General features: G+C 39.8%; 1 protein-coding gene across 1 annotated transcript in view; it reads left to right on the forward strand.

Annotated features, from left to right (window-relative positions):
* Nucleotides 1-352: 352 nt before the first annotated feature.
* Nucleotides 353-20,259, forward strand: part of cacna1ea (calcium channel, voltage-dependent, R type, alpha 1E subunit a) — a 118,515-nt gene continuing 98,608 nt past the window's right edge. Inside the window, exons 1-2 of the mRNA XM_074668013.1 lie at nucleotides 353-544; nucleotides 11,013-11,530. Coding sequence (XP_074524114.1) covers nucleotides 11,046-11,530 — 485 coding nt within the window. The 5' untranslated portion in view covers nucleotides 353-544; nucleotides 11,013-11,045. The remainder of the gene's footprint in view (nucleotides 545-11,012; nucleotides 11,531-20,259) is intronic.

Genomic DNA, 20,259 nt, shown 5'->3' on the forward strand with positions numbered 1-20,259 from the left:
TTTTTTTTTTACTAAACTCAAAGTGCAAAGTTCTTTCGAAAGAAGAAAAAACATAAAATTCTAGAAAAACTCACAAGAAGACCGAGAAGCGTGAGGACCAGACACAACACGCGATGGGCGATAGCAAACAATGAACTGACAAAGAAGCCCAGAAACACAGACTATGTCCTTTAACATAATTAGCTAAGTATATTTAAAAACGAATGTCCCCCTCATTCGCTTTTAGAAACTTTGGTCCACACGCACCGGGGAAACCAGCCGATACGTGCGGGTGGAAGCATGCCAAACCCATAGTGGGCAGTGTTTTTCAGAAGTAAAACCTGTGCTAGCCAATCAGAATGAACCCCCATCATTCAACGGTGTCGTTTGAGAACCAAAACCATGAAAACGGAGTTTTTCGAAACTTCTCTTTGGCCGGAATATTCAGAAAACACCATTTTTTGTGACGTTTAAATGCGTTTTCGTGTGGATGACAGCCCTAAACGTATAAAAATATATGCTGTTTCTCAGACACCCGGCTACGTACGGACATGGCTAAAGACAGGTGGGTAATCAACGCAGGTGCTAAACAAGACACAGGTTAAACACATGAGGGGTATGGCTAGCTGTTTTAACATGCAAAAGCTCGACTGGAAGTGCGATACATGATGATATCTGTTATCCAATTTAGCCTAGAGACAAAAAGAACATTTCAGAAATCCGCAAATGCGTTCTGCCTATTCACAATTGTCATTTCAGATATCCACAACGTCATTGTGACAATGTAAAATCACGCCACTTATCGCCGTTTATGCGTATGGGGTTTATCATTCGAGATATCTACTACGTCATGTTGGATATCCAACAGAGGTGTGGACTCGAGTCATGTGACTTAGACTCGAGTCAGACTCCAGTCACAATTTTGATGACTTTGGACTCGACTTGACAATATGATCAAAGACTTGCAACTTGACTTGGACTTTGACATCAGTGACTCGGGACTTGACTCTGACTTTAGCATGATGACTTGAAAATACTTGAAATTTTCAGTAAGACTTAAACTTAAACACATAACTTGACACACAACACCTTATACCCAATGTTAACCAGTCCAACATCTTTACTTACACACACCAACCCTATATATCCACTTACACACCCTGCATGTATACACACACTCAGCACACGCACACATTAGATGAGTTAAAATGAATGATCACATCACAAAATGACCACATTTTCAAAAGTTCATTTGTTGTTGCAGGGCTCAGCACTCATTGTTTTCTGAACGCTATATCAGTACTCTTTTTTTTTTGTCATCAAGTTCTGTAACACTGGTCACATTTTATCTGAAAAATAAAGCACCTCAAAATACATAAATCGTACTGGTCAAATTAGATTATTTGTTGAAATTACTTATTTTTTTGTAAAAAAAAAAAAAAAAAAAAAAGTGCTTATGACTTGAAAGGACTCGAAAATTTTAAGCCCAAGACTTCAGACTTGACTTGACTTGTCTTCTCTTTACTTGAGACTCGACTTGGACTTGCACGTCTTTACTTAAGACTTGACTCGAGACTTGGGTTTAAGGACTTGAGACTTACTTGAGACTTGCAAAACAATGACTTTCTCCCACCTCTGATATCCAATATGTAAATTATGAATGTCTGCAAATGAATTATAGAGATCTGAAATTCCAATTAAAGATATCTCTGAAAACATTTTGACTAGACAGATTTAGAATAACGGATAACTTTAATACATCACCTCAGTTCAAGATATCTACAATCTGTTTTTTGGATATCAAAAATTAAATTTTGACTAGTCAAAATGGAAATGTAGATATCTGAAATAGGAGTTAGGGATAGTTATGTTCCCAATGTAGATATCTATAGTCAATTTATAAATACCTTTAAATAAATTTGGATGATATATACTTGAAATTTCATGTATCTGTAATTCAATTTTGCCTAGCCAAAATTGAATAACAGACATCTCTATTTTACATTTTGCCTATTTCAAATTGAATTTCAGATATCCTGAATTAAAATTTAGACCATCCAAAATGTAATTACAACTAGTCAAAAATACTTTGTTGATATCTACAATGTTAATTTTGGATAGTAGATTTTTTTAAATGTTGAAATCGATTGCCATATGAGCCAGGTTAATGGCTCAAAAGAGCATTAAATTTAATAGGTATACCCCACTGTTACAGGCGCTAATGGCAGGACTACAGCGCCTGTTTGGCTTTTTAAAGGCTAGAGGGGGCGAGAGTGATTTTTGGGGGACTGCCGTCCACATCTTGTTTATTCACAAGTCCTTTTTGAAAATCTGCAGAAAGTCAGCCGTTTGCTCTGGCTCAATTCTGTAAAAAAAACAGATAATTCTACACTCTTTACTGCTTTACACAAGCCCTGAATGATCGATATTTGTCCTGTATTTAAATCTAAAGAATTCTTTGAAAATTTGCTTCCATCTTCCTGGTGTCATGTTTCAGCGTGGGGCTGCTCTGCACCAATGAGCAACAGTTTGTGTGTTCAGAGCATGTAAAACTGAAAATACTTCACTTTTCTTTGATCCAAGACTTGAATTAAGTGTTATGTACATAGTTCCTCACAGTTTTTAGCCTTTAGCCCTGGTTCTCCTGACCTCATAGAAGTAAAGAAGTTCATATTGCAGTGAAAATTGAGTCCACATCCAGTAAAAATGTGACAGAAGCAAAAACCATCCTAAAAATCAAATCAGCTTATCTTAGGTGCAGGACTGTGTAGATTTTGTAAAGACAGAATCATAAAACTTTTTTCATGTGTTCCTTATGCATCAGGGTACCTAAAATTGTGTTGTATATATTCTCACCCTATTTTTGAATGTTTTTTTATTGTCTTTTAATGTAATTTTAATGTCCTGGAATCAAAATTCTTTATTTTTGGACCTTAAGCAGATATGAGATTGAAATGTGATTAATTAGATTAATTAATTACAAATCCTGTAATTAATTAGATTAATTTTTTTAATCGCCTGACAGCACTAGTTATATCACTTTTCTTGCTTCCAGTGTTGTAACTGTCTGCCAGGAAGTTACAGGCCCACCTAAGCTCTACCTCTTTACCTTTTTTTGTTTATTGAGAGTTATGGTTAATGGCTCCTCAGAAACCAGTGAGTGAAGTCACAGAGACTTCACAGACTCGATGTTTTGTAAAGTCTTTGGTATTACAAGAGCAGTTATACTCTTGTACCCTTGAATTGTAATAAGGCTCCCATAAAAGAGAGACTCACCACTATCAGGTGGAGACAGAAATTTGCACTATTTCGTCTTATCAATGAAACCTGAAGAATGGGTGATGCAACTGATGCTAATTCTAAACACTGGTATGTTTTACCTGCTCAGCATCAGCATGCCATACCATCACCACTGCCTCTGTCAGCGCTTTGAAATTAGCATTAGCTCAAAGCAATTCTCGTATGTGCTCTTTCACTTCTGTCTCTCCATGTCTTTGTCATCCAGCTACATCCATAGAAGTTTAATACTCTGTAGTCTGGGCATTGATATATTTTCTGCTGTCATTTGAAATGCTCCACACCACACACACAGAGTTGCAGATCCAGAATGCATATGTTGGCACTGCCTGATGCACTCTGTATAATGCAGAATTTTAATTGTCTGTGGCAGTATTTTGAAGGAGTCATTCATATACTGTGTTTCTAAAGGGTACAGCAGTACAATAACCCATACCATAAAACCCTGACCAGAAATGATTTATACATTTAACAGCCCTGACTTATATGTGTGCTCTGTGTGTTCTGTGCCTTTAGCTCACTGCGCTCAGCTGCTTGACTCTACTTGGTTTTATTACAACACTAGCATAAAAATGATTTCTTGTGCTGCTGGTGAATAACACTCCTTTGTTATATCGTCCAACTTGCATATTTAATATAGTAAAACTTGAATCAGTGGAAATATTATTGGTAGACATGTGAGAGCAGAGAGGCTCGATTCTTCTAGCTTTCAACAGCCAGTTTTTTCTGTATGAAGAAGTCACATATGGTTTGTCTCCCTAATTTCTCTATAAGACACTTGGAACTTCCTATAGGAGTTTTTCCATGTAATGAGTGATTCACCTACCCTGTGCAAAAACTATGATTATTTCCAGCCACTTTAGCCTGAATTCTTTCAAACCCATTGCTTGTCATTATGCCATGATAGGTAAAATAGCAAACACTTTGTGATACTTCTGGCCATTCACCGGGTCGGCATCTATGTTGAGGGGAGCATGTGGTACGAAATGACGTGTGATTGGGCACTTGTGTGGGCTGTTGGGGGCAGCAGGTGTCTGAAAGGTTGTTCGCCTACCTTAGCCTCTTCTTCATTCTTCATTAGTAACCTTGCAGACACCTGGATGTTCAACAAAAGCCTTAAAAGCAACTTGGCCCTTCAAATATTGTGATTCAGCCCCGGACAAAGCTAACATTCTGTGGTCAGCTTTTTCTCCCTGACACAAGTTAATGGCAGGGACCAGACAGCTGTGTGTAACACATTAGATGTTTGTGAACAGATAATCACTGCTAATTAGCAGAGTTATGTCAAACCACAGTCAGTTTCCCTGGCAGTGTGGTTTTGATAAATGTGTGGAGCGACCAAACTCTGTGCACTGCAGACGAAGCAGCTGAGTCTTGATGTTTTAGTCTGTGCTTTAGTCTGTGTGAGTGTTTTTCAAAGCTCTGTGGTGATGGTCCATGTTTGGACTGGTGCTATGGGTGTGGTTGTACTAATGGTCCTAATAATGGCTGGAAACACTGGGAAACAGCTCACCTGGCTTGGTCAAAAAGAACAGAAAAAAATCCACTCTTACACCTTCTTTAAAGCACACTAGACAGAAACAAAAGATAACTAGTTATTTTTGAAGCTTTGCAGAGAAAGATAGGTTAATGTTCATATTTGGACAGGGCAAGGCTTGCTGTTTTACCATGTTTTCACTTTTCATACTTGACTGAGATATTCAACTGTTAGATGCAATTTCAGATTTGTTGAGAGTGATATTGATCATCATCGTCAATTTGGCCTTGGCAAGACAGCATTTATGCAAATTTTCCAAGGTTTTGAATCATAGCAGTGGGTCGTTGTTGTCGTTAAATAAGCAACAATTAGAAATGAGATGTCAGCAGAATCTCAAAAGACTCAGCCCTTCAGTATTCAGTATGGCAGCCTATAAATTGACTCTTAATGGCTTTTATTAAAATGTACCTGTAAAAGCCAAGTTCACTCTTTGCTTGTTGATAAAACTGCAGCCATTTATAAGGAGCACCATGGACCTTTACATTAGTCTTTGACATTCATTTCTGTGTCAGTTATGGTGGCATTTCTGGAAAAAGTTTGCTTGCATTTACATTTTATGCTAAGCATAACCATTATGACCATTTGAGTCAAATTAAGTTGTTATTGACGTGTTTATACTCCATGTGTGACTTTGGCTTTTCTGGGAATAGAATGCCTGGTTTAACTGTCTCACACATCCCAATGTATTAACTAATCATGCTGGCATTCCCGCTCAGGCGGTTTGAAACATAATTAACAAAATGGATTCAGTTAGTTCAGGATCAATGGAAGCTCTCTTGTTATTTCCCAGACACAGTTCATCATGCCAGGTACCACACAATTGTCAGTTGTATGGATAAAACAAAGAGATACTTGTACATGTCTGCAGATGTATAAAATATACATGGCTTGCCTTTTGGGATGCGTCTCACTGTTTGGAAATCATTTTTAAGAAATCATCAAAGCTGGTGAGGGCAGAGCTACTGGATCAGCTGTATTCTGTTGCAAGCTAGAGCACATTATCATAAAGTATCCACAGTATGATTCATTTTACTTATAGCGCCATCGCTCTCAGGGCTCCAGAGCACCAGAGTTCGTTTTATACCATTAACCCTAACAGGGCTTCAAATTCAGATAATCAGCACACTCAATCAAAAACTATAATCATCACTGATAGTTTGCATTAAAACTCAGCAAGATCAGTCTGACTTGTTTATTTGATAGAATTCCTCTTTATCAATGTCTCGTGTATACATCCAGTTGTAGTTTCCATAAAATGTGTTCATCTGGATCTTTCAGAAAGTGTAGTCACAGACATAGTTACTAATCCCTCTGCACCACTTAGGTTAAAATGATATTTCTAGGCTGGAAAGTAACTTAATCTACAATCAGTATTAAACCTGCCTCATGCTGTTGTTGTAACCACCACTGTCTAACTGTCATAACTCTCAACAATATAAGAGCAAGCAAAGCGGGGCATCTACATGTTTAAGAAAATTCAGATATTAATCACTTATCTGGAAATTTAAATTGAGTGTTTTAGTATTGGATTTAATTTTTGGCTTAAATGAATGAATTTATTTTTTTAGTTTTCAAAATCTGCTCAATCAGACTTGCAGCAAATTTTGTCATTTGGATGCGGCACAATAAGCGGAAAAGAAATGACATCAGTCATTTACTGTCAAGATTGACTAGTCAGCCTACAGCATTATACAGAGCAGTAAAGGGAAATTAAAACTGTCAAGATGTTGTGTTTTGGAGACCCAGGAACTGTACACAACTTTCAATGTATTTTAAAGTTTATCTTTGTTTCTCAAAAAATCCTGAGAGTAATATTATGCTCTCTGAGGTTGTTACGTTTAGGTGACCCTTATATGTTTACTGGCTGGCTGCTCACTTTTTTGTCTGCTATTTGGTGCTCAGCCACTAAGGTCTTTGACTGATTTCTAAAGTGTTCATTTAAAAGTTAAAAAAAAATTGGATTAAGATAATGAAAGTAAAGATTGTAAAGGTACAGTATGTAATATAAACTTCTATTTAGAATAACAGACTTGGCTGGGATGGACTATTGTATTTTAATCACATATGTGTTTGAATTAGTGTATGAAAAATAGAATAGAATAGAATAGAATAGAACTTTACTGGCATTGTAACAAGTACATCCATCCATCCATCCATTTTCTTCCGCTTATCCGGGATCGGGTCGCAGGGGCAGCAGCCTAACAAGTACAACGAGATTAAAGTCACAGCAGAAGTCAAGAAAACAAAAGTAAGGAAGTGTATAGAAAGTGCAAAAAGGTCCATAAGAAAATAGATGATGATAGCTTGTCCATCATTCTCCAATTCAGCCAGCCTCCACCTCCACAGGGTCCAGGACTGAGCTTCTTCAGTCATGCTCCATCTCTGTCTCCTGTATCCTGTCTGCTCACAGCAGGTGAAGCTCTTCCAATGTGGTGTTGGTGTCTGATGTTAGCTCCGTTAGCCATGTCTGTGAATAGCATGATGCTACTCTGCCCTCTGGTATTCCCTCTGTTGCTGGGTTAGCACAGCTAGCTTGTCCATCTTATTGGAGATAGATTTTATGTTCCCAATAACGATGGATGGAAGGACAGGTCCATGTCGTCACTTCTTAGCTCACACCCGAGAACCAGCACATCATCCTCACCTCCTTCTCCTCACCTTATGGGAAGACATCAGGCCTTACACCAGTTAGCATTGACATGCTACAGGCTGCTAACAGCTGAGTTCACATGTAAACAATGCAGCCATGGTTACATGTAGGATCTCCAGGCAAACACAGGACAAAAAGTAGTAAAAATATCACTGAAGCCACAAAAAGTTTGGTGTCCATGACCAACAAATGAGCCATACAAAGTAATGATCCACTCCAAATACAAAGATTATGAAAAACAGATGAAAAAAAAAATGCAAGAAACGGACAAAGGAGAGAGAGCTGCTGCACAAGCCAGCTATAGCCAACAGGACGGCGCCTAGCATAAACACTTGAATATAAAAATACTTTTGTTTTTAGTTTATTTATATTGAGCCTTTTATTAAAAAAAAAAAAACTTCTCCAGGGAGGTAAGCATCTCACTCTGCCATGTTTCCCACATTGTACATACATATACATTATACCACAGAGTGAGGTTTAAGCTGAGTTTTCCACCCTTGCCTCAGAAAAAAATGTTTGGGTGATTAATTTGCGGTATTTTCTTTGCAACATTTATTTATAAGCTTAATTCCAAAGATGTATTTCACTTTCTGCCTTATGAATTTATTAAACAAATTTATGGCTGCTTATTTGTGTTCTTATAAATACAGTCAGAGGACAGAAAATACTCATTTCAGAAGTTCTCAGCTGCTTCTCAGCCTGAGGGTTTGTTGTAATTCTGGGGCTCCATCTTAAGTCTGCATGAGTTATCAGCAAATCAAGCAGGGTGTTGTTGAAAATGTCTATACGAGGTGGTCTCTTCAAAGCATTTAGGTGCTGCTGTTCTTGAATCATTATTGTAACGGCTGAAGTGTCTGACCATCAGTGCCTCATTTAAAGCTGCTGTCCACTCATTGACAGCTGTCTAATTAAAAGCTCTCAGGGTGTAAAATTTGACTAATGGATTTGAGGCTGAGGCTTGAGACATCCGAAAAGCTTCCATCCTGCCGTCCTGTCTGCCCTCTACATGTACCTGTAACTACACAACATTCTTGTTTTAAAGCTCAATATCTTCCCCAGACAGGTTATTTAGAGTAGAGCTTCCTCTCTCAGAGGGACTCTCAAACCAGAAATGTATTATTCAGTTAGATTAAATGCTGAGGGCTCCATAAAGCTGGAGCAGGAGAAATGCAGAGACTTCAGCAGCGTATCAGGCAGTAACATGTATCATGTGGTTTTTTTACTTCACACAAACCCATAACTAGACTAGTCATCAGTGTTTCTAGAAATTAAAGAAGACAGTACATTAATAAAATTTCCCTCCCTGTCTTTCCCCTTTCTAACTGCACCATTAAGCACAGCACTGGTGGTATTGCTTGATTATTTGTTTTGAGAGTTGTGTTACTGCTTAGCTAATTGGTTCTGATGCTCAGAGGACAAGTAATACTTTAAATGTTCAAGGACAGTGAGAAATATTGGGCCGTTGGCAAATTGCCTCAGAGGGTTTGCTGGAGACACTGGAGGTCTTCAGGATTTTGACTAATGCTGCCAATCCAAAATTCAAGCCCACTTGCTGAGTGTTTGCATATGTGAGATGAAAGCTGTTGCTTTATGAAGTCTGATCTCTAAAACATAAAAATGTGATAAATGTTGTTGTGTGGACGTGTACTTACTGCTGACTTTACACTAATGTGGATATAAAATACAATGTGTGTATTTATCTATTACTTGTTTTTCTCTTTTTCATGTTGTGTATTTCAGTCATCATTTCCTCTGTATTTTTTTCCTTTGGTTTTGTTAATTCATAGATTTTTGTTTGTGTTTGCCAGTCTCTGCTCTTTTCTTTTCTAGTTTGTCGTTCTTGTTCCCTGTGAGTCTGCTTCCAGGTTACTTTCTGTATGTATATGCTTTGCCTCAGTTTGATTAGTTTTACCTGAGTCTTGGGTCACACCTGTGTTGATTCCCCTGTGCTGTTTGTGTAGTTTCTCTATTTTAGTCTTAGGGTGTATCCAGACCTGGACTGTTTGGTCCACTGTAAACGGACCAGGGTTTGTTTCCCACGCTGGTGCGGACTTTTCATGCACGTGTGAATAGACACAAACAAACCCTGGTGCGGACCAAACAACCGGACCGAGACCCACTTTTTGAGGTGGTCTCTGTCCTCTTCCAAATGAAACCTGGTGCGGTTCGTGGTTCTCCGGTGCAGGTCTGAATACAAACCAAGGTCCATCCGAACTAACTTCAGGATACATGCGCCTTTTGGGCCAATAAAGCCACCGTAACCTAACCGTCTTTGGTTCATACCTGATCCTCCGTTTTCTGTTTAGCCACGCTGTTGCTGGCATGCTGTGGGTAAGGACACGCAGAGCATAGTGTCTCCTTGCTGAGCTCATTTGTCTTCGCTGTTACAAAATTTTGAAACGGAGCGTTGTTAAGCCTGCTTTGAGGGCTAGCAGGTGCTCTAATAAGAGCACAAACACACATTTACCTCCATTTCTGGGTCTGTACTCTGTAGGGCTGGACAATTTAGTGGATTTTAATCGTTATTTCAATTTTGCCATCTGACAATCATAAAAACAATATAATCGAAGAAAAACAATTAATATGCCACACAGTGTAGATGTACGCAAGTTCCTGTGCTTCATAGCTCTTCTGTGTTCCATGTGCAGCCACAGCGAGTGTGTGTGACTTATGTGTATCAATAATACTGTATGTGCCACTTGCTGGTTCTTTAAAGTTGTGTTTAAATCAGTACTGAAGTTTTTGAATAAATGAATAATTGTGTATATTAATTGTGATTTCAATATCACTTAAAATAATCGGTATTCTTATTTTTACCATAATCGCCCAGCCCTAGTACTCTGTGTGCCGCCCTTTGTCAGTGCTGTCCAATGAGAGCACTAATCGTCACACACGTGGATGTGTTTACAGAATATAGTCCACTTGCAAAAAGTACAATCTGAATACAAACCGCACCAAACGAAAAAAAAATAAAGTCCTTTGGTCCGGACCAAACAAGTGGACCAAAGGACTTTTCTGGTCTGAATACAGCCTTACCTGAATTTTCAAGTGTTTCTTGTGTGTGTATATATTTTTTAATTTTTCTACATTTGGGTTCCTTTTCTCCCCTTATTACTTTCAACACAAAGACTCATCCATGGTGCTATGTTTACTCTTCATTCTTTTTTACTCTGCTCACATCATGAGAACACGCCAGTATCACACATTTGTTTGTGAAACTCTCAGTCATCATTTTTCCTACCTCCAATGGCTTATTAAAGCTAAACTTAAAAAAATGAACCCCCAAAAGTAATTCAGGATAATAAGAAATATAAAGACAGAGATCATGTTTGAGAACACTTCATTCTACGTGTGTTATGCAATGAAATATGGGTTAATGATCTTTTCTACAGAAAGTCAGAAGAGGGGCTCCAAATATTTTGGCTTCACAGTCTGTGGACCCTCAATATCTGATATGATAGGCAAATGTTACAAATCAAACTCCTGATGTCTTTTCTTGTTTGTAAATTAATATTCCTTCTTCCTCTCTGCTCCCTCTCCTTCCTGCAGCACTATGCTGAGATCCCGGGCAGCCTTCCCACCATGTTGGAATTGGGCTCTTATTCGGTCAGCTCTCAGTCTCTGACAGGAGACCATAATGCTTTGGGGGCACCCCGAGCCCCCACAATGTGTGGCAGCAGCACCCCCAGGCACCACATCCTCCCCTCGTCACCAGCAGACTGTGAGGACTGGCAGAAGCACCGTGCAGGACTCGCAGGAGGGTCCAGCCTGTTTCCTGAGTCCCTCCTGGAGCCCCAAAGCCTGTCGACTAGCTATGACACCCTCTACCTCCCACATATGTCCAGCCATACCCCACCTCTACACCCAAATCGTCTGGGCCTGTCTTTGGATGTGGCCTCCACCTTTGACGTTGGAGGGGGATTGCTGGGGGTGGATGGAGATTTGGCCATCAGTCCCAACATGATGAAGAGACGACGAGGAGGCCTGATTGAACAGAGGGATATTGTCAAAGCCCACCAGGCACACAAGATACAGAGCACACCACAAGCCCGGCGCAAGGAATGGGAGTGAGTATAATGTTGACTCTGATGCATGGCATCTGATGTTAGGCTCCAGGTTTTATCAGTACACTGCATGTTGGTGGATATACAATGTCTGTCAAAAATACATTTAATAGCATCACTTCTCCATTAAAATGTTAGCTATAAGTTTTCTGATTAAATGCTGGAAAGTGCGCAGAAGTTTGCACACATTATCTTTTGGAGAAACATTTACCTTCAGCCCTTAAAGAATTCAGTTGAGAGGATTTTATGTTTCAAGTTAATGTATATTAACAGGTTTACTATAGCATTAGCATAAAATCCACACCTCAAACATGCACAGTGCAAAGTTTAAAGAAGCATTGCAATCATACACAAAGCAAAACAATCATTGGATCATAATTCTCTCAGTACACTTTACTGTTTACTGGTGTTGCCATATTTACATTAGTGCTAAGATACTACTACAAAACTTCCTCACAGTCACTCACCATCTCACAGAAAAGGGCTATAAGAAGTATCCACACAGTCAACTACTTGGAACATACCAATCCACTTTTCATACAATCAAAGTTCCTGAAATTCACTGAAATTTTATCATATTAAACAGCAATCATCATGTTAAAGGCAAAAAACAAACAGCTACCAGAAACTATCCAAAACTTATTTAGTAATTGGGAGGGAGGCTATCAATTAAGAGGGGGCAACAACTTCAAAATCAAAAACACATTTATTTCCGATGTCAAGCTATGGAACAACCTCGGGGAGAAATTCAAGCAAAGTCCGAATATTAACTAGTTAAAAAAAGGTAGGAGGGCAGAGGCAGAGAAACCAATTTGTATGTGTGTATGTATGTATACATGTGTGTGCATCAGTGGCGATTGCTCTAAGACTGCAAGGGAAGCTCAGTTTCCCCTAAAATGTCCCCAAAAAAGTGGTGATATGTTCTGCTGTGTGTACATTTCATTGACAAAATGTGCGCTTGAATTCCTTCATCTTTTGTTCAGAATCAGCTACCTATCACAGGTAACTGGCTCCACCTCCTTCTCATACATCCCCGCAGTGTCTCAGCGCTTTAACACAGTTGGACGCTCAGCGTCTTCTGACTTCAGTGTGGAAGCGTAGAGTGGGTTGTTCCACTGTGGAAACTGGACTGTCATTGGATAAACGCTGGGCTTTGTCCCGCTCATCTGATGCTCAGCGTCTCTGGGGGTCTATGAGGCAGTGGGCTGGCCTGGACGCTGGCTTCAGCATGAAGAATGGATGATCTGTCTGAGGCCGAATCCCTTTTTGATTGACAGTGAAATGAGCCGGTCAGCGATCTTGTAGTATAATCCTTCACTGGAGCATCTTCTCAGTTGTTCTGGACTGATCCAGAGGCTTTATCAATCCCCAGCTAGTTTACCTTTCTTAAAAACGACAAGCGTTGAGAGAACACTGGTAAAATTCCTGGAAAAAAAACACCTGGTTGGTACGACAGGGTCACAGATCATTTTCTTGAGGAAGGAGGAACGGAGGGTAGAATTTACTTTTAAATAAATAATTAAACAAATTTATGATGTAAGCCGGAAAAAAATGAGTTTCCCCTCCTTGACTGACCAGCAGCCGCCACCGGTGTGCATGTGTATGTATGCATGTATGCATGTATGCATGCGTGTATGTATTCATGTATATATTTAGGTATATGAACATATGTGTATATAGGGGCATATCTTGTTGTTGTTGCACCAACACACCAAGTCAAATTCCTTTTATGTGCAAATATACTCAGCATAATACTTGATTCTGATTCTGATATATATTAATATTATTTATGCTCAGCCAAAGGGGTGCGAGTTAACAAGCTATGCTTCTACTCACTCCTTTTCAAATTTGTCATTTACTTCTTTTACTCTTTTCTTTTGTTTAATTAGCATCTGGCTTCCTTACATTTTCATTTATGTATTGTGTTATGCAAACAAATAGTTAGTTGTAATTAGGAAGTTCTGCACTATTGCATATTTGGAAGACAATAATTAGTAAAAAGATAAAAAAAAATACATCAGTCATGTTACCATTTAAAAAAAAAAAATCAGATAAAAACGTATTTTTAAAAAATTTTCTTAACAAATATTAACAAAATGTTTCTATGTTCGTTCTGTAATCACATCAAAGTCATCAGTTTGTTAAGATCACATTTTTTTCATCATCTTACCATTTTCCATGAACCTTTATTAAGTGTATATTCATTCACATGCTCCTGCCACGTGCATGTCTGTATGTTTGAACATTACGTGACTTGGTATTTGTGTGTGTGTGTGTGTGTGTGTGTGTGTGTGTGTGTGTGTGTGTGTGTGTGTGTGTGTGTGTGTGTGTGTGTGTGTGTGTGTGTGTGTGTGTGTGTGTGTGTGTGTGTGTGTGTGTGTGTGTGTGTGTGTGTGTGTGTATTCATTGGTTTCCTGCCCTGTGGCGCTGTGGAATTTCTAGGTGATTAGAGCTGTGATGCCCCCCTCTGTCTCTCCACTAAAGCTTGGGCTTCACCTGTAGTGGCAGTGGCATCCCCTCTGTGCCCCCCTCCATCCTCACTACAGGTTCAGGATGCTGTGTCTCATGCTGGGTTATGTCTATAGCTAAGACTGAGACTTAGAGTGCTACAGCGGGAAGAAATTAAAAGGGTAGATGTGATGTGGAAAGATGAATGGGGAATTAAAGACTGAATGTGCAAAATGAAAATTGGAAAAAAAGAGGAGTAGCTTGCAGGATAAGAACTCTTGCTGCTTTAATTTGCATTCAATATTTAGGGCAATGTGACAGAAGTATTGATGTGGTTGATTTCTGGATCAGCAGGCCTTTTGAGGTGCTTGGCCATAGACCAGATTACTATTCTCAGCCCTGCCTGCTATAATTATTACAATTCTGCATGACAGATTGCTGCCTCTGTTGCTGAGAGGACTATGACCAGAGTGAGTCAGGTTGCATTACAGCCTTGCACATCCACCTCTCAGGGCCACTTAGAGGCAAACCCACCGCCACCTGACAGGATGATGGAAAATCAGTTGTTGCACCTGAGCAAAAGTGTGCACCTGCTGTTGTTTTTCAGTGGAAATTAGTTAATTTCAGACCAAGGAAGACCACCAGTACAAGGAAGCTTAGGTTGCCTAAAGAGCTACAGGCATGGTAAAATAATTCAGCCCTTGGCTCATTTCAACTCATGCTTGACTTTATTTTTCTTTAACTACTGGTTACATTGCCAAGAAATATTTGAAGTGTTCATAGTTCCCACTTTGCTATTTAAAATTGCGACAACATGCCAGGCAGTCACTATGGATTTATCCGCCATCACATTGAGATCTGCCGTTACACACTTGTATTCATGACAAAAACCTTGAAAACTTGGATTCTTTGATTTCCATGACATTTATAATCTCCCGCAACAGTTTGTAATGTTTCTGTGAAGGTTCCCAGACATCAAGGTCATTGTAACTCCAAGAGTTCTGACTCATCTTCATGAACTCTACCAAATCCAATTGCCTCTAGTTTCTAATATTATGATTCCCCAGAGGATGAACCCTGACTTTGATGATCATTTGTTTTTCACCTCTGAACCTTTACACTTACACTTGCACTGATGTGTGCAAATATTCTGTAGCCCGGCTGTCATAAGCTTTGCTCAGTGTATTCATAGAAGACAAACCCATGCTAGTTTTCCAATCATTTTCCCCGCTGTTGTTTTGTTGATTCAGCCTATTTTTGCCCCTGCATGTTTGCTTTTAGGACCCGGTCACACTGGCCACTGCCGTGCCTAAGCACGCTTCAGCCGTACAGCACATTTGGAATGGCCAGTGTGACCGCAACTGTACCGTGCTCAAGCACGATTCCCTTCCGTGCTTCGGCACGCTTCGAAGAGGTGGGCTTTGGCACGGTTTACTTCATGCACGAGCACAAGCACGCGGACAGCGCGTGAGATCCATTACGTATAATCACCGCGAGCGCATCTCTCGACAATCATTTTAAACAAAACGGGGGCGTTAGAGGGCTGTGTCGGGCGAAAATGACTTAATATAAGTCCAAAAGTCTCTAAAGTTGTAGCAGTGCTCTCTGTGTCTCATTGTGCTGACTCTGATGAGATCGCGCTTCATGTAAACAGATGCTTCACGATGACGTAGGCGGGCTGTGCGCGTGTCTGATACCCGCTAAAGTCTGGTTCATATTGGGGTAGTGTGACCGCTGGCCGTACTCTCCAGCTGGGGAACAGCGCTGCAGGGGGGCAATAGTGTTTAGGCACTTAGGTTTGGATGGCCAGTGTGACCGCGCTCTAAATTAAACAAAGGAAATCAGTGTGTTGTTTGCTGTGGCGGCTGGCCAATAGAGGGCGCTAGGGCGCCGGCCCACCGTCATTACCATCAACATTACCTTGAAGAATGAAACATTAAAAAAGAAAAAGAAATGATAAAATATAATGTCCTGAACTATATGTATTTATATGAATATTATATGTTTCATGATGAGTAAAGTTGTTTCATTCATTTGCATTATCTGATTGGTGACGTGTTTCCGTCCCATCGACCGTCATTATAAATTGTACATGCCCAGTGGCTCCTCTTCAATACAACAGATAGGACCATTTCGGGGCGCACCTTTTTTGCGCCCCGAGCTGAATGCAGCTGGATTTGCATAGGCTACCACCACCCTCCTGCTATGGAGTCGACGTCACAGCCGTCTGTTATAAAGTGCGGTTGATTGACAGGTCGCAGGAGTAGGAGACGATCAGACGGAGATGTAAAATAGAGACAGAAAACATAAATAACACAGTGAAGTCGCTCATAGCGTTACCTTTTGAGAGGAGAACGTATCAGGAGAAGGTGAAAGAATGTGAAAGAGCGCGGGCCTTAACAGTATAATGTTGCTTATTTTTTTTTGTTTGTTTTCATTGAAATAGATAAACAGGTGTGATACCCTAGCACGTTTGCTTGATTATCAGTATATGTCTGTTTTGTAGTCATAGCCCCTCCTGGATGAAACTCCACCAGCTGCCACTGGTTGTTTGTTGTTGTGTCATTTGTACATGTATTTAAATAACAAATTCAGCCTTTCAGAGACACTTTGTCTTTAGACTTGGTTCTGCTTTTAGCAACTTGTGTGAATCTGTGTACACTTGTAGCAGTTGACCTGTGGTTGTCTAGATGTAGACTTCGGAAGAGCTCAGTGGAATAACAGTATTTAGAGATGCTGTTAAAATGGCTCTAATGACAGTAATCAGACTAAATTGATCAGGCGTTTCCACCACACCAGGAGTCAAAAAGCGGTCAAAAATGGACAAGAGCATTAAATATGCTGTGGTTGCTGCCTTTGTACTGTGTGTGTATTTGGTGTTCAATTTTTGTGTTTTTTTTTCTAGGATACAGGTGACCTAGAAAGAGAAAAGAAGAAATTGCAAAATTTTTCAGGGTTGAGTCAAAGCACCAGCCAAACATGTTGTTCATCTATGCTCACATTTTCCACATTTCACCTGGCATACAAAGAGTGGGCTCTCCCAAAACAACAGAAACATAATAACGATCAAAGTGCATTCTGCACTATTTAATTGATGATTTTGTTTTTCCTTTAACTGGTCGCCATGATAACTGTTCTTGATGTCTCTAGCTCATGATCATTCATGGTCACAGTAGCCTGATGGTTTTTCAGTGCTTCTGAATGTACTGGCTTACTCCTTGCTACTGTGGGATGAATCCATTATTTTGGCTGTTTGATAACAACGATAATCCATAATAATCCATTAGGGTAGGTTCTCCTTTTTTCCCCAGATTTTTGCAGGACAGAGGTCACGTCTTGAATTATCTGTCAGTGTAAAGACAGAAACAGGAAAAACAGAAATACTTGCTGTGTGCAAGTGAAGGATATATAAGTTTTCCATGTCTGAGATTACTGTTCTTAGACTGAAGGCATCTGCTTTATCCACGAGTCATTAAACTTAATATGCAAATTGAGCTGCAGCAGACTTTTTAAAAAAAGACTTTCTAGCATTTTTGGCAGCTCTTTTAATTGAGGCCCTGGATCAGAAAGATATGAAACATATTCAGAGAAACAGGTAGTCACGTAAGTTGTGTTACTGTCTGTAAATGAGTGACAGACTAACGAGTCTTGTATTAGGCCCTTGATTTTGTCAGATTTCTATTTTCCAAGGTCCTGTGTCAAACCTGCATTTTTGCACTTGTAATCTTCATTCCTGATGAACTCATCTGTCTGGAGGGCTCTTACACACTTCTAAGCTTGTCCACTGAACGTTTACAACAAAGAGATGAGGGAGTTATTAGGACCAAAGGGGTAGAGTGCAGAAGATGGTACAATAGCAGCACTTTAAAACAATCCAGATGGGAAGCAATCACTGAAACAGCTTCACAGCGTTTTTAATCTAGATATCAAAAAACAGATAATGGCCCTTTCATTATTAACCCTCTTGATATAAAGACAAAAGAAACTGAATTTTTTGACTGAAACAATCTAAAGGTTTTTAAAATTAGGTTTTGTTAAGACTCCCTGCGGTTTTTCAAGTTGGATCTTGGCAAACACATGATGTAAGAAAAAACATCTGGAAAAACTGTTAGAATGGACAACTGAGAGAAATGATGATACCATTTCCTGAGTTTCATCATTTGTCCACTCACATTTCTTCAAAAACTGATTTCTTGGCTGTAAAGTCTGCCACAAAATGTTTGTCTTTGTAGTGTGACATACAGTCTACATGTTGCTCCATGCTGACCAACAAACCGTGCTCAGATCCCTCATACAAAAAAAACCCTGCACAGTGACGTCATACTGAAAGATGTCAAATCAACATTTCATGTAATACCTCACAGATGATGCATCATGTGAGTTCTGCAGGGCTTAGTGCTTTAAGATTGAAGACACATGTGCATCATCATCACTGCTGCAGTCAGTGTGTGTATAAGTCTATATGTGTGCATTGTGTTGTCAGCATTTATTTCTGTGAGGCTGGATCCCATCCTGGCAGGCCACCTTCTCAGTGGGGTGTTTACAGACATGGACGAGCTGTGTATGATCTTCATTTCTTCTGATCACAGACTGATTGAAACTCTTGCCATGATCTCAGCAGAAAAAATTGCCTGTTTCCAGTAGTGTCAGTGTTTTTCCTCTTTTCACAGCAAATAGAAGTGTCATTATATATCCAGCAAAAAAAAGACCTACTGTTTTTTTCAGGGTCTTTCTTTCTTTCTTTCTTTTAGAAAAATATGTGTAGCATTCTGTGTGAAACAACAAGGCCAGAACAACACTTTCCTTTGTGTCTAAAGCATTGCAAACTAATGACATTACCATAAGACTCAGATGTGTCAGTGCAAATTAGCAAATACAAGTATGGTAACATAGTTAATAATGAATTCATGGTGACTTTTTAATTTAAACTATTGCCTACAGAGGACTATCCTTTTAAAGAGTTACTCAGTACTTAATCAGTACTTAATGATTACCTGCTCATACTTACCCTTCCCTATACCTAAGCTATGGAGTGCATCACTCTCAGTGTCAGCATTGCCCCAATAGGACTGCAGAGCCTGATGTCAGGTTCAGGTCGAGTTTCTGAATTTAACAAAATCCCAGCTGTCATTTGGCACAAGGTGAGGTAGACCTTGGATAGGTCACCAGCCTATCATGGGGCTAACTTCTATTCAGCCAACCATTTTTACACACACACTCAAATCTATGGGCCATTTGTGTCCAATCAACCTGATGAGCATGATTTAAGACTGTGGGAGGAAGCCTGAGTACCTTGTGAGAACCCACACATACACAGAAAACACATGGAAACTCTAAACAGAAAGATACCTACTCGATCAGAGATTCTAACTAGCAACTTTCTTCTTGTGAGGCAACAGTGCTAACCACTTCACCACAGCAGCCGTTGAGCTCTGAAGACAACGCGCATACAGGGAAACTACGTTTTTGAAAGAAGATGGATATTTAACCCTGTAACATTATATGTATGTAATAAAATATAATGAAAATATGGATTAGTATATTAGGTTTTGTGAATTCAGCTTTGTGTTTTGGACATAGATTGTAAAACAAATGGACATAGTCTCCATGACATCACCCAATTGTTTCTCATACAAATTTCTAAAGCAGATCTTTGGTGGGAGCCTCAATGGAAATGGGGTGGTCTTAAAAGCTCCTCACTAACAGCTTTAGGGTGCCCCCTGTCAGGCAGCTGAGCTGTGCAGCTGATTGTACAAACTCACGATCTTAATATCTTCTAAACTGCTGCATTAGAAACCCCCCCCCCATGCAGTATGTCCTGTTAAGCCGCATTTCCACCAAGCAGTCCGGGTCAGTTCAGTACGGTTTGGGACGGTTTGGTACAGTTAAGCCTGATCCTATTTGCGTTTCCACAGAAAACTGTGCCCTCTTGTGGTAGGCGGCGTGTAAGCCGGATGCCGAAAGCCGCAGCTGTTAAACAATAGCATGAAACCGTAGCAGTTTACCCCGCTATTAAATCCAATAAAGAAGAAAATCGTAACACAGTAAACAAAGAGCATAGATGGAAGACATGCAGCATTTTGTCTTCTTTGTGATTGTCATGTAACTCTCTGTTACAAAGTGCAATCAAGCTTTGTTTCAGAGATGTCTGTGTGCCGCCAGGAGAAATGCAGCCGCTGTCGGGGTAAGTGATGATTCTTTTAACCAATCAACGGTCTGCAGTGTGTTGCTCCACCTTCCGAGAGCGGATCAGTTCAGTCTGACACCCATACGGAAGGGTCCCA

The sequence above is a fragment of the Halichoeres trimaculatus genome, unplaced genomic scaffold (assembly GCF_033239565.1).
Source record: "Halichoeres trimaculatus isolate MK-OKI-2021-1 unplaced genomic scaffold, fHalTri1.1 fHalTri1_scaffold_4, whole genome shotgun sequence".
Classification (NCBI taxonomy): Eukaryota; Metazoa; Chordata; class Actinopteri; order Labriformes; family Labridae; genus Halichoeres; species Halichoeres trimaculatus.